At 40.4% G+C, this 15,996-nt stretch overlaps 1 protein-coding gene across 1 annotated transcript; it reads left to right on the top strand.

Annotated features, from left to right (window-relative positions):
* Positions 1-6,998: 6,998 nt before the first annotated feature.
* Positions 6,999-15,345, top strand: LOC134462657 (CMP-N-acetylneuraminate-beta-galactosamide-alpha-2,3-sialyltransferase 1-like). The gene is made up of 5 exons (XM_063215826.1): positions 6,999-7,229; positions 10,457-10,636; positions 11,706-11,751; positions 13,299-13,418; positions 14,669-15,345. The coding sequence occupies exons 1-5, from the start codon at positions 7,036-7,038 to the stop codon at positions 14,825-14,827; spliced, it is 699 nt and encodes a 232-aa protein (XP_063071896.1). The 5' UTR covers positions 6,999-7,035; the 3' UTR covers positions 14,828-15,345.
* The last annotated feature ends 651 nt before the right edge of the window (positions 15,346-15,996 follow it).

Consider the following 15,996-nt stretch of genomic DNA (forward strand, 5'->3'; position numbering starts at 1 on the left):
TTACTTGCTTTCTCTAAGTAATGTGGTACTTCATAGCCTACCTTTTGGTATCAATATGCACTTTAGAGTGCGATGTACAATGTCTGCATTTACTTAATTTTCACTTTATTCTCCAATTTTATTTTTATTTTATTATTATTATGTCACTCGCATTATATTTTTTTATTTTTGGACTATTCCTTAAACTAAGCATTGTCTCCTTTGACATAGGCCTATGCCTTTTGGTATCCTCCAACTGGCGCGACACCCCTGTCTTTTGTCTGTAACATTCATTCTAGAAATAAACCACTAATCATACACAGTGCACCTTTAAGTCCAGTAAAATTAATTTCAGTTTGTTCATCTCAGGAGGCCTTGAAGTTGGTCTGCAGCGTACTATACTGGATTTGTGATTGTTTAGCCTCCCCTGGTGGACAAATAGTGGCCTACACCAAATGTCTACACAGCATACAGACAGACACAGACACACACACACACACACACACACACACACACACACACACACACACACACACACACACACACACACACACACACACACACACACACACACACACACACACACACACACACACACACACACACACACACACAGTACCTCACTATTCATTACATTCTTGTTTAACAACCATGGAGATTGTGGGACAGGTCTGGCAACCTTTGTGACCTGACCAGCCAAAAATGTGCTCCTCTTGAACAGTAAAGTATTTCAAATATAACCATCCTTCAGTACATCCACAGATGACACAGCTCTATCTAAGTGTTCCTTAAGGTTTGTGCTTTCAATTTACACATATTGTCCATCATACACCTTTGCGGTGGTAGAGTAACTGTAAAATTAACCATGTAATCTGAAATAGTCATTCCTGTAACTCAACTAGTTAGTTGGGGCATTACAATAGTCTCTGGGTTACCATCCCCAAGAAAGATTATATTTACACTTCATAATGTCATTCAATTGTTAGAGTACTGGTGGAAATCGGTTTGATATTTTCTTTCTGTAGCTTTTAGAACTACAGTTTATGTGATCATATGTTCAGGTACCATTCTGATTCCTGTTTCATTGCAGTAATAGCTGAGTTAATGAGTTGATCTCTTAAGTAAATGACAAGGCAAGTTAGTGATGCTGTGGTGTTGGTGGGGCACTTCAAATGATTAATTATGATAGCCTACTATAAGTTGGTCTTTATTGAAATTCATGAGTAATAGAATTTACAGACATTACTTTGTTTTATCACTGCATGTTCTCAAATGAATGTTTTTAGTCTTCGCTATGAGATCTGCAAATGTCACTGAAACAGAATGTAGTCATTGGAAGTCATTGAAAGTGAATGGTCAAAAATACCAAGAACGTGTAAGCAGTTGCTGCTGCTGTGTTGTAAGCAGTTCCTGGACAAAAATGCTTGTCAGTTTGAGATCAAGGGGTAATAAACAATACAGTACAAAACTACAATTTGATGTCTGTAAATTACAGCCTATCGCATTTTGAAAAAAGGCTGCACATACATTTTATAGACTTACATCACAATGTTTCACTAGCCTACAGAACTTATGGAATACCAGGGAACACCACGTAACTCCTGGTGAGTTGTAAGTTGGAAAACACATGTTTAGGGTGGTGTTAAAGGTGCACTGTGCAGGAAATGGTACTGCAACTATGCTGCTCATTGAAACTGGGTTGCCTATTGCCAAATGTGATCTCTTCGTGAAAGTTTACAAAGTAATAAACCATTTTTTTCTAGTATGGCCCAAGTACAGTCCTTTACTAAGTAATAAACCATTTTTTTCTAGTATGGCCGAAGTACAGTCCTTTTTGCAGTTAAAAATGTCTATTTCTGGAAATTCAAAAGGGTGGACCATGGAGAAGATTTCATGTATGAAAAGTGCAATTTACCCAGTAATAATGAATACTTAGAATTTGATGGTGGTGGTGGTAAGTATTCATGAAAAAGGTAACATTAGTGAATGAGTAGCATGAATTCTGGAAATAAACAGCTAAAAATCTTACACAGTGCACCTTAAAGAAGAGATATGGACATGCCCATAGACGGCCATTCTAAAGCCAGTTGAGACTAAAACCAAATTAGCCAAATAACAGACACAGCAGCAAGGGTCAAACATTGGTGTGGACCATTCCATTGCATTTCAGACAACTCAGAAAAGGGGCGTAATTCCCCCTAAACCAATTGCCATTTTCAATCCTAGCGTAAACTAGGCCTAGGCAGTTGCCTCCGACTGCAAAAGGCATATCCCAGAAACGCAACGCATCCAGTCCATACCTGTCAACTTTGAGCTCCCAAAATCCGGGAAAATTCCCATATTTTAAGCCAAAATCCGGGAAATTTTCTAAAGGGCAATTTCTGACAGTCAACGGGATGACAGAGGCGGATCGGACAGTGCATTCTACTCTGCTTTTCACAACAGCGCACGTGCAAAGACAGTACTGTCTAAAATCCCTCAGCACACGTTTTACAGCGTGGAGAAACAGCGCAAATAGCGCAATGAGTTTCTTCTTGTTGTTTTGTCGCACAAGTTGTCTGTTCATGCAAAACTTCGTGCTGGCACAGGTTATGATTAGGTTAATGCATGATTCGCTGTTCCGAGGCTGTTTTATGCGTTGCATGAACTGACGGTTTCTGAGGAAAAGAGTGGGCGCACAAGCGCTACGAGCTCGAGGGTGACAGCTCGTATTTTCAAGGAACTTAAATTCTTGGTGTCATATCTGGCATACACTCTTCTGGAAGGTAGCTTGATGGCAAGACCCTCTGTATCTTTCTTCAAGAGGGGGTGTGGCTCGTCGGACAGGGCCGTGGGTAGGCTATAATTACTGGACCGACGGTGTTTTTGATAATGTGAAAAATCTGGGATATTTCCGGGAAAATTTTCAAATTGGGAAGACATCGGGAAATGAGTCAAAATTAGGGAGTTTCCCGGGAAATTAGGGATGGTTGACAGGTATGTCCCCAATCATTCCTACCACTCCCGTCCACCTTTTTATAAACTTATATATCAAATACAGAATATAAAAGAAATATATTTAATATCTATACAAAGATCAGTAAAACCAAACGAAGCAAAAGAATAAAAGAATGGTACAAATGGTAACACTATTTTAATGGTTCACTATTACAGTGGATCTACCACATTAGGGGGTACACTGTAATAACCAGTGTAACAATATTTAATACCATGTAATACCAGTGTAACACCATGTACCAATTTTGCACTTACATCATGTATTTGTGTGTAACTGGTATTACATGGCCATGCATATTATTACACTGCTATTACACTAGTATTACATACAAATACATGATGTAAGTACATAAATTGGTACATGGTGTTACACTGGTATTACAAGGTATTAAATGTTGTTACACTGGTTATTACAGTGTACCTAATGAGGTAGATTCACTGAAATGGTGAACCATTAAAATAAAGTGTTACTGGACAAATCAATCCACCCAGTCAGAAGCTATGGGCCAAATGAAAATTCCGCCATCTTGACAGTGTTGGCCTCCAAAATCTAATCAGGCATGAATGTACCCTAGAACATTAACACACCGAATCTGGGACAAATCCACCCAACTGGTCAGAAGTCATGGGCAAAACTAAAATTCGGCCATCTTAAATTCAGCCATCTTGAAAATGTTGGCCTCCAAAATCTAATCAGTTACTTACCCTAGAGCATCAGCACACCGAATCTGGGACAAATCCATCCACCCGGACAGAAGTTATGGGTCAAACAAAAATTCGACCATATTGAATTCAGCCATCTTGAATGTGCTGTCCTCCAACATCTTATCAGTTAATGGACCTACCCTAGAACATTAACACTCCAAATCTGGGTCAAATCCATCCTCCCAGTGGGCCAAACAAAAATTCTACCATCTTGAATTCAGCCATCTTGAACGTGTTGGCCTCCAAAATCGAAACAGTTCATGAACCTACCCTAGAGCATTAACACACCAAATCTGGGAAAAATTCAACAATCCGTTCGAATGTTATTGCGTTAACACGAAATACCTAACGCGGCGGCGGACACGGTGGCGGCACATGCATAACCATTACATCCCAGACGCTCCGCTTTTCGGGGATATAATTACTAAACATTTTAACTTCACCTGAAATCTAGGTCTTTGAAAAGTAAAAGTTAAACATCACAACCCTGCATGACCAAGCATCACGACCAAATTCTAACGAGAGAGGAGTAGAAACAATCAATTTTCAGCTCTTCCATCAGTTCAGTGGGGCGTGTATAAGGCACTGACGCACTAGTAGATTAGAGTAGAGTAGAGTAGAGTTCTTTTAATAATCCTGCGGGAAATTAAAGGTACACTGTGTAATATTTTTAGTGGTGTATCTCTAGAATGCATGCTACCCATTCACTAATGTTACCTTTTTCATGAATACTTACCACCACCATCAAATTCTAAGTATTCATTATGACTGGAAAAATTGCACTTTTCATAGTTGCAGTACCTTTTATGGCCATTTCCTGCACAGTGTACCTTTAAAGTGTCTGACAGCTTACGGCTCATTCAGTTAGCAGGTGAGTGGTTCAGTTGTAGCGACGAAGGTCAATGTAAGATTGTTTCTATATCATTTTGTGTATGGCAAACATTAAAACATTTGAACTTGAAATTACAGTTTAGAGAAATATGCTACATTGTAATAATTACTGTTAATATTATTACAGGTTTGAATGTGTGTGAATCCTCATTTGCAGATGGAGCAGGGAAAGATCTCTTGGAACATGTCCAGAAAAACAGAACTGTTAATTCTGTTGAGTTTTTGTATTGGATGTCTGTATCTGCAAAGCAACCTTCTACAAATACCACAGTGCGTTTGTGGGGACTGCCACCACAGCAATGACCCCTGGTTCTCTACCCGTTTTAATACATCATATCACCCACTGATGACCAGAAACACCAGTGTTGTGAGTGCAGAGACTTTTCAGTGGTGGAAGGTGAGGCCTGTATTCCTCCCACATTCTATGGCAGTATTTTGGTGACTATTCTATACATCGGTTCCAGCTGTTTGTACACAAATGAATGCGTACGCAGCCAGAGATTCCAAAATGCTTGGCGGCTACACTGCAAAAAAAATAAAATTTTAGCAAGCTTATTTTTCTAGTTTCTAGTAAAAACATCTAGTCAATCTTATTTAAGTACAAATCACCTAATAATTAGAACTTTAACTGGAATTTAGAACTAGAAAAGACTATTTGCAGTGTATGTGTTTATCATTGGAAGTCCCATTGGAGACCTGCACAGTGTATGACAAGAACCTGTTGTTTTGTTGGCTGGCGGTTTTATCCACTTGCTCGCACGCGGTACATTTGGTGACACAGTTTAGAAGAACATACTATCATGTCGCTCTGAATTCTTTGGCATGCTCCCTAAATAATGTTATATTGTGTTGCAAAGTGTTAGCCACTGCTGACAAGGCGGGGTTTCGCGATCGGTGGCAGCCTCTGATTGTTTGGAAGCTGCCGTCACTCAAACGTCCTCCTCACGTGTGATTGGTGTGTTACAATAAAATTTAATTTACAAAGCATAGGAATCGATTCTGATGTACTCGCGTTAAGATATGTTATCCCAGAATGGAGTTGGTAGAAGTACAGAAACCACAGAAACCACAGAAACCGCTACAACATCCAGCCGACTAGCAAACAGGTTCTTACCAGGCACTACACTGGTCGAATGAAACTTTCAATGTTAAACACCTAGCCACCTAGCATTTGGGAATCACTGGCTGCGTGCTCATTCTACTGTGTACAACCAGCTCGAGGGTATGTATGTGCTCGATTAGAAATTAGAATTAGAAGTTTAGTGGCAGCCTAAGTCTCTGTTTAGACCAGATAGGCTACGACCTACAATGTGCAACCCAGGTAGCTAAGGTCTCTGAAGAAGTTTCACTGTGAATTTGCTTTACTCGCTCTGGACGTAATACTGATATGTTTGATTTAGCTAATCACATAACGGCTCTAGCTTGACAGCCTGGGAGATATGAACATTCCAATTGGTTTTCGCCGAACCACATCATAGCTCATTATCATAATACTAGCGTCACTATAATCACAGAAATTCACTCCGGTCGCTTCACTCTTGGCGAATATGCTTTGGTCACTTTAGTCACCGTCCCTCCATAGAAAAATAATGACCATCGCTCAGGTAGCATAGGTTACGCTTGGTGTACACATAGCTAGCTTCATGGTTCAGACATAAAGGAGAACACGCACAAACCCTGTGATTGCAGCTGCGGCTGTTTCCCAGTAGTTCTTATCCTTAGACAACTTGCTTCAATGTTTTGTATAGTAGGTTATTGTGTAACAGAAGACTTAGTTTTTTTTAGCCTGGCAAAACTCTGCCCTCTCATTTTGAGTGGGTAGGCTGAAGATGGTGTCTGGATCTATGGCTTTTTCAGAGGGGGGCATCTGGCTTGAGCAAGTTACTCAAGGACTGCCAAGAGGATGTGTGATGAAGTTAGCAGGAGGTTTTTTTCTTCCAATTAAAAGTTCACCACATTTTCATACCTAACTAGCCTATGTTCTACTGTATTCTGATCTAAGCGAAGTTTGTGAATACTTCTCTGGTATGTGTGTGTGTGTGTGTGTGTGTGTGTGTGTGTGTGTGTGTGTGTGTGTGTGTGTGTGTGTGTGTGTGTGTGTGTGTGTGTGTGTGGTGCCTCACATGTTGCCGCAATGCCACACATATGTAGATTGTTAGCCTTTAGTTTAGCTTAGCACAGCAACGTGAATGATTCAGTGCTGATGTTAGAAGTGAACAAGCTCATCCACGTTTTCCCTATTGCAATATAAAAATCTGCTTTTCCGTAGCCTGCAGCTGGGCCTATTCACTCTTTACGGAAAACTCTGAACAACATCATAACAACATTGCTATGACAATGCAAAGTGTCTAAAGTAATGGATCAAAACTTGGTCTGAACCACTTTGTTGACAATAATATTATAATAACAGAGGCTCTACGTTATGGAGTTAACCAAGATGATGTATTGGTGATTTAACAGCGGATGCAGCGTGCACCTTCAGGATGGGAGGAGTACAAAAAACTTGTGAATGAAATTTTCCAAATGATCCCGGACAAGGAGATGTACAGGGATGCTGCTCTTGAACGCTGCAGAGTGTGTTCAGTAGTCGGCAACTCTGGGAACCTCATTAACTCTCATTATGGTCCTATGATTGATGACGGTGATTTTGTCCTGAGGTAAGTGGGTCCTGCGGGGTGCTGTGGGGTACTTGACTTGGACTTGGACTGGTGTAATGTGTCTTATGTAACTTGTAACTTGACTAGGACTTGATTGGAAGGACTTGAGACTTCAGGCATTTTCACACCTAGAACCAATCTTAGTCCTCTTTAACAGCGTTTTCACACCTGGTCCCTTTCAGCCACCTAAGCGAACTCAGAGTAGTGAGTGACTCATCATTTTTGCTGCATATGTGAACGCTCCAAAGCGTACCCAGACCCCTTGGAAACGAACCATACTGAGATCTTGGTTGACGTGGTCTCAGTTCGGTTCGCTTATGAGTTCTGACAAGTTACACTTGTGTAGCCTAGTAAACCAGTGCCACTCGCTGGACGCCAAACTTTATTGGCTGCGAGGGGGGTCTGGCCTCGCATCGTTGTTGTGGTCTGCTAGACTTGCCAAGAATCTGGCAAACCAATCACAACGCAGAGATTTGTTTTGAATCAAAGCGGGCGGGATTTTGAGGGAGTAACAACGAAGCTCGCAATGTTGGGAAAACACATCAACGAGAAAGTTAGCACTGATTGGTCAGAGCGCCGTCCTATCGGCACAGGCACGGTTTGAAAGACAATGGATTGTTCTCATCAACAATCTTCGGATGTACAAACCCCAACTCCGGTGAAGTTGGGACGTTTGGTTAACTGTGAATAAAATCAACATGCCATCATTTTCAAAACATTCAATCCATTAATTTGATGGAGAATAGTGAAAAGACAACATATTAAGTGTTAAAACCGAGAAAAAAATATTGTTTTGGGTTACACATGTACTCATTTCTAATTTGATAACTGCAACACATCTCATATAAGTTGGGACGGGGATCAGTAAAATGTAATAAACATCCAAATAAGCTAAAACAACACAAGGAAGAACATTTCAAATGAATTACACTGATGGACAATATGAGTGTCCAGGTATAAGACCATCACAGAGAGGCTGAGTCACTCAGAATTAAAGATGCAGAGGGAATAATTACCATAGTTATTACATACATTTTTGAATTCCCTTTGATTTACCATGATTGAGTGTATATAAGACATATTTTTGTCATTAAAATCATTGTATAGGTTCATGACATCATGAAATATATATTGGCTGTAGTCTCACCCTAGCACTCCAAGAATTACAGCTATTGAAAATTGACCATATTGAGAACGCTTCATGTGTGCAAATGATAGGGGGTTTAACATTCTCCAATGCACCCGAGCTCACTTGAAATAGACCCAGAAGAGATGGGAAACTGTCCTTTGCATACAAAAGTCAGCAGAAGTTGCAGAAGTCAATTCTTTTTGAGACTTGCACATCCTGTCCTACAGTGAAAATGGACCATCCAACTTGTGTTAGTGCTAACTTCAAAAGCCAGCCTCCATGATGGCATGGGGGTGCAGTAGTGCATAGGTTAAGCTGTTCTCACTCATCAGTAGAGTTAAATACAGTGCTGAATGATATAAATGGGTTTTAAACAGCATGAAAAGCAACTTGTGCATTATATTTTGAAGGGAGATCTTCGATTACTGCCACATAGTAAGGACAAATTGCATTTTCTATGTTTTAACAGTTAAAATCCATCATAAGGACCAGCAGGTGATAAAATGGCTGGCTTTTGTTCAAGACCTGTCACACTGTAAGCACTACAGAAAGGAAAATATTGCAAAACATCACATCCACCATTTAAGCTGTTGAAATCATGCCCAATATAGGAATGAGCACTGTTTTATATAAAGTAATCTCATTGGTTAATGTATTTAACTGTAAAGTGTTGTCTTTTATTTTGTTTTTAGTCTTCTTCGACATTTGCTGACTTTTATTGTCTCCGTCCCAACTCTTTTGAGACGTGTTGTTTTTACATATTCATGAATATCCCCCAAAACAATAATTTTGGTCAGTTTTGATGGCTGATATGTTTCTTTGTACCGTTCTCCATCTAATGTAAGAATCAAACGTTTTGAACATGGCAGTATTTTGTTATTATTCACAATTTACCTTGATTCCCAACTTCTATGGAGTTGGGGTTTGTACTATTCATTGGGGCCAGACTAAATCACACATTCAATCTCACATTTAGGCTGGTTTATCAGGCTAACACTTGTGACTAGCCGTAATCACTTAAGGAGGGCTCGGACCGAGTGTGATAAATAAAGAAGAGTGACACACCATAAAAGCCTAACGGGACCAGACAGATCAGTAAGTTTTTTATTTAATACACTCACAATATGAACAAAAACAGAGTCCTTTTGCTGTTGGTTTGCTTTTTGGTCCAATTAAAGAGGACTGAGTTTGGTTCACTTTAAGGGTACCGTTTAAACTTTCTCTGCGTCAAATATCTGAACACCCCATAATAATGATTGGTCCTGGGAGTTGGAGAGCTGGGCGAATCTGAATATTTACCCAGATCCACAAATAGCTAAGATGGGTAGAGACACATGGATCTGGCAAGAGACAGGATCATGTATAGTCACTGGATGAAACTTACAGTATACTACTTTGAATGCAACTTATACCTACTTCGACTACATTGAATCAAAGGTAGGCCTATCCGAAGTTGCATGAAAATGTTCTAAAACGAGAATGTTAAAAGGCAAAGGCACCCCTCCCTATTTATATGTTTTCCGTTCACAAATTTGATTGTTCAATCAATATCCGGATCAATGACGTTTTAGTAGTAGCACACGTCAGGGTGGTGCAATGACAGCTAATGCCACTATTGTATTTTTTTTTTTTAATGGATTGTCTAAGAAGCATATTACTAATTACTAATTAATTTATGGGCATAGATGCAGTTATACCACCTGACTCCTGAGGCCAAAAAAAACCAGTCATTGACCCATTTACCAAATAACAGATGAATATTTAGTGATCTGATCAATTTTGCTGCCAAAGATGTCTATGACTCTTAATTCTAAATAGCAGACACGAAGGAAATCCACCTATTCATGAAAGAAAAGTGTACGTTTTCAAGTCATATTGAATACTTACAAATTGATTGTGGTTGTAAATGTTGATGAGAAAGACACCAGAAGTTCCGGATATAGATCTGTAAAAAAATACTTACCTAATCTACCTTTAAAATATTGTATTTGTGTCCTTAATTGTATACTTCATTGTATCATACTGTCATTTTGGTCAAGCAGATTGTCTTTTATACACTTTGCTCTCAACATTATACACACGGTTTTTGTACATATAGAATAAATCGAGGTCCCACCAAAGGCTTTGAGCAGGATGTTGGATCAAAAACTACTCATCGCATTATTTACCCAGCAAGTGCTGTTGACATGGACAACTCAACTCACATGGTCTTTTTTGCCTTCAAGACGGCTGATCTGAAATGGTTGGCTCATATGTTCACTTCACACAATGTCGAAAGGTAAATTGCATGGTGGAATTTGGTGGTTTCAATTTGTCCACTAAATGTATACTGCCCATTCATACATTTGATCTTTTCATGAATATTTACCAAGTAATAAGCTAATATTTGCTGGTCAGACAGTAAGTCTTACCGGGCGAATAGACCAGCCGGGACATGAGCGAGGCGAGCGACGGAAGTAATTGACTTTGTATTGAGTCACGCGACAAAAACGATTCTGGAGACTAGAGGCGATTAGCGCGACGAGAGCGACAGTTTGTAGTTTAACGGTAGGGACACATACACGCGAATTTGCGAACTTTGCCATTCATTCCTATGAGAGAGGCGAAGGCAAGCGATGGCGAGGCGAAGGCAAGCGATGGCAAGCGACAGCAAGCGAACAGGAGCGAAGCGAAGCGAAATTATTAAAGAAAGTTTAATGTTATGCAAATGAGGAGCGAATTCGCCTGCCACGGCCCAATCAAATCAACAACATAACTGTTTCATTCCATTTGATTCGCCGCGACGACCTGATGACGGTTGGATTTCGCCCATAGAGGTAGAAAATAACTCTCTTGCTTCGCCTTGCTTCGCCTTCTATGTGTCCCTACCGTAACTCCTGGGAATGTTATGCAAATGAGCTACGATGCGGTTCGCCGACAAGCCGCCACATCCAATGACTGTATAGAGGTCAGTAACCACAGCCAATGGGAATGTTGGAATTCTTGCGTTCTGCTTTCAACGGACATACTCTATTCTAGTTGCTTCAATCGCTCTAGCTGCACAGAAGCGATTCTCTGTCGCTTCAATCGCGTCGCGGATGTTCTATTCGCCCAGTTGCAGCTAAAGAATGGCTACTGATTCAAGATGGCGGACCTGGAGAAGATGTATGGAGAGGGAACATTTCCAAGTCATGGCGAACACTTAAAAAGTGATGATGGTGGTAAATATTCACGAAAAAGATAACATTTGTGATTTGGTAGCATAAATTATAAAAAAAACTACATCCATAACTTGTATTAGTCACTTGTGAAACTGACAACTGAATTTGAAAACATCTTACGGTTTGTCTGTCCCTTAACTACCACAGAGGAAAAATGCCAGTGAAATCAGGGATTAAAGCAAATGTGAATTTGGTGAGTCATGTTCTCTTTTATTTATACATCCAGTATATTTCTCAAAAGCGCAAAAGGATAGTTGCGGCGTAAAAAGAAAGTTTTACCATCGAATGGGCATGCCACATGATGTGTCTAGTGATGAGCCATTCTGGGAAATGCAGCGGCATTTCAGAGTTAGCTTATTTTGGGCTTTTTTCTGCGCAAAAACCTGCCAATCCTAACCACTTGGACCAAATTGAAATATCTTAGTAATCGCTATAAGGAGGAGATGCTGAGCGCTCTTCTTTGTTAGACAGTGTACTCCAATGCAGGTGCTCTTGAAGTTAAACGACAAAGTCCATTCTTCCAAACTTGTTGGCCGTTGGGCCTACTTCTTGCATAGAGACAAGGAATAGTATGGTGTTTTCTAATTTAAAAACCATTTATTTTAAACTGGGGTACATATTTAAAAACTTCAACCGGTTTAAGCCTCATTGGGTCTTCATCAGGGCGTGACCAAAGTACATCTAAGTAATCGGTTGGGTTTCAGCAATAAACAAGCTCGAAAAAATTCCATACTTCAGAGATATCATGGGGCAGCCATGGCCTAATGGTTAGAGAGTAGGTCTTTCAATCTAGGGGTTGCCGGTTCGAATCCCCCACGACCTCTCCCTACACCTCCATCCATGGCTGAAGTGCCCTTGAGCAAGGCACCTAACCCCACATTGCTCCAGGGACTGTAACCAATACCCTGAAAAATAATAGTTGTAAGTCGCTTTGAACAAATGAAAGCGTCAACTAAGTGAAATGTAATGTAATGTACTGTAATGTAATGTAATATCATGACAAAGGTCTTGTCAGACAAGACTATAGCTCTAAACAGTCCTTCACTAGCGATTGATCTTTGAGGGTGTTGCGCTTCAGCCACCAAAGTAGGCTATAGCATTGCAATACTCACTCCAACAGGTGCAGATGAACAACAGGCAGGAATGTTGTGTTTCTTGTTGCGGACAGCCGTACAATCAGTTGATCACAATGGGGCACCTAAGTCACGCCCTCTACTTCCTGGTTCATGGGGCAGAGGGAGTAAAAAAATTATTACTGGGCTTGAAAATTAGTGATTTTCGGATTTGTGGTGCATAGGTGGAGGTCCAAGGTTTGTATTGGTGCCAAAAAACCACTCATTTTCAAGCCCAGTAATTATTTTTAGACTCCCCCTGCCCCATGAACCAGGAAGTAGAGGGCGTGACTTAGGTGCCCCATGCTGTAAACAATAATCCAGTGGTGAATGTAAATCCAGTGAATCCACGTGAAGGCAGAGAAACGGTTTAAAAAGGTGTCAGTAAACTTACAAACTGGAATGTCCATACCTTACAGACCCCGATGGTGCAAACCCCCATCACTAATGTTCCGTTCCTATTACTATTGGTATGTAATTGATTGCCAACTTTCGACAGCCAAATTATTGATTGATGGGTTGTCAGGGGATTATATCAGCAAAAATAAAGTTGCCACTCGTTACCACCAACGAACTGACAAGATATGAGAGATGGCGCATCTACTAATATTCTCTTATCTTTCCATAGGTGATGGTTGTAAGCCCTAGTTTCATGAAGTATGTCCATCACCAGTGGCTGCAGAAACATGGTCGATACCCATCCACTGGATTCATGACTCTCATTATGGCTCTTCATATCTGTGACAAGGTGAGTTCACCCTTCTACACCACACTCCGTTAATTAGTAGGGAGGTTAAGTGGGTTTTGACTTCAAGTCATGATGCAAAGGTCCCCTTTGGCATGGAAGTACCTAAATGGGGGGAAAGCGCTATTCAGACATACCGCTATTCAGACATACCGCTGTTCAGACACCAGATATGCCGTAGGGTTAGGGTCAGAGTCAGGGTCAGGGTTAGGGTTATGGTAACGGCATGCACTCACCCTAAACTGAAAAACCTGAGCAGCGTAGCACAAACCACATAAATTGCCGATTTTGGTGGAAAAAGTGCAGGTATTCAGACAATAGACATCAATGACTGAATAGCGGCATGTCTGAATAGCGGCATGTCTGAATAGCGCCATGTAACCCTGTGAATAGTACCCCAGAGAGTTTTCTAGACCCGGTGAGGATGGTAATAGCCTATGCTTGCTGCAGGCTGCATGAGGCTACCGTACATGTACAAATGTGTTGCCATGCATATTGTATGCTCATTTATGCACGGTACCACTTTTGAATTCAAGAAACAGTAAAAGGGGTCTTGCCTCACATCAGGTAGCTGTGGTAGCGCAAAGCATTGGTGATGTTTGAAAAGCACATCTGTGTGACTCACATCGGATAGGGACTCACATTGGGTTGCTACAGAGACAGTAGTCACATTTAAAGAGGGCCTCATAGGCTATCTGCCTCCTAAATGATACTCATGAACGGCGTGACGTTTTCCATGTGCGTTACGCCCATTTGTTGGGGAAAGCACCCCATGCAAGTCAATTGGCGATGTTGGGGTTTAATAAACGAAAGATATGGACCTGTAGACTAGCGTTGTTCACACGCAACGTGCCGAAAACGCGTTGTGTTGCCGGCTGTTCAAATAATATAGCCAAACAGCCGTTGCTGAAGCATGGAATGTGTTCATTTAGGCTAGCAGACGTAGCATGTAAGTCAATGAGACATTCGGTTTGTTTTCACCCATAGAGGGGCGTAACGCAAATTCAAGAGCAAAGTACCCGGATGGCCGTTCATGAGTATACCTCCAGTGTTGTGTGGAGTGCTCTGATAGTTCTACAGCAAGTACGACTTCACATACGTTTATGCATAATGTCACATAGCAAGCATATTCCCGCCTTAAGAACACATTAACATCTAGTTCATTAAATGGAGAGCTAGGCAAATACAAGGCTCATTTATTGAGACATAATGTGAGATTGCCAACTGTGAGGTTGTGATGATCTTCCTGTCAGGTTCGAGTGTACGGATTCGGAGCAGACCGACAGGGTTACTGGCATCACTATTTTGAAAAGATACTGCCGAAACAAAAAACGGGCCATCATGGGGGAAACTTTGAGAATGCCATCCTCAAAGAACTTCACCAAAGGAAAAAAGTTGAACTCTACGTATGACTTCTGGAAACAATTAAGCTCAACTCCGCAATTCAACAACAGTTACCGTACTCAAAATGTATTTGTATACTGTTCAAATGAATGTCCAATGTCTGGGATTACCTTTCTCATTTCCTCTTCCTTCTGCTGCATGCAGCGACTTTTTCCTCACCTCAGTTGCTACCAGGGTCCTTGTTTAAATTTTCTGATTCATGTTTTTTTTTTCTTTTTTTTAGTCTAGGTTTCTTGATTGTCATGTTGTTATTCCATTCTTTTTTCTGATTCCATGTCTGATCTTCTGATTTTGTTCCTCCATGATATTTAAAATCTGAGCTAGCCATCTATCATCCCTTACCCTTGCCAGATATTTCCTTTTTATTAATCAACTTGTTTTTTTTTAATAAAGCTGTTAAAGAAAGTTGAATAAGAGAGAGAGATTATTGTCAATGTCTTATTTAAATGTTTTTAGTTAAACTGCACATTGGAGACTGGTCAAACGCAATTTCAGACTTCTGTGCTAACCCTGTTACATAGATTTTTGACAATAAAGTACACTTGACTTGACTTGAATGTGCTTTGTGTGCTAAATTATTATAGTAATTATTATCGTTGTTGTTGTCATTATATAGACCGTCATCTCCCTATTACACCTACATGACTGCAAATTATTTTTTTTCTATTTATGATAGCAGGTTTTTTTGTACATCTACATTTTCTTCTTTTCTACATTTGAAGAGCTCTATTCCAAAACGATATGTCCACCATTTCTGACTTTTTGCCTTTTAATATTGGAATTGACTGTTAAGAAGTCCTATCAAAACGTGCAAAACTCCACTCAAGCCTAGGTGACCTAAGCATGCACATTAAAGATAAGGTTACTAGCCTAGGTGTGGTCATAGACTCGGATTTGAGCTTTGAGCCTCACATCAACAAGATAACAAAATCTGCTTTTTTCCATCTTAGAAATGTCAACAAAGTGCGCGGCTTGGCCCCCCGACAAGACGCTGAGAAACTTATTCATGCCTTTGTCACCAGTAGGATAGACTACTGCAATGCTCTCTTCTCTGGTCTCCCAAAAAAATTGAAAATTGAAAAATAATTGACAAATTGCTACTCATTCAAAATTCTGCGGCAAGAATCCTAACAAGAACCAGAATGAGAGAGCACATCTCTCCTGTCTTGGCAGACCT

Source organism: Engraulis encrasicolus, chromosome 1 (assembly GCF_034702125.1).
Source record: "Engraulis encrasicolus isolate BLACKSEA-1 chromosome 1, IST_EnEncr_1.0, whole genome shotgun sequence".
NCBI lineage: Eukaryota > Metazoa > Chordata > Actinopteri > Clupeiformes > Engraulidae > Engraulis > Engraulis encrasicolus.

Excerpts from the sequence above, each read along its gene's own strand:
- LOC134462657 (XM_063215826.1), top strand. The coding sequence starts at position 7,036 with ATGCAGCGTGCACCTTCAGGATGGGAGGAGTACAAAAAACTTGTGAAT. Across the intron at positions 10,637-11,705 it reads ACTTCACACAATGTCGAAAG|AGGAAAAATGCCAGTGAAAT; the intron begins GTAAATTGCATG and ends TAACTACCACAG. Across the intron at positions 13,419-14,668 it reads CTCTTCATATCTGTGACAAG|GTTCGAGTGTACGGATTCGG; the intron begins GTGAGTTCACCC and ends TCTTCCTGTCAG.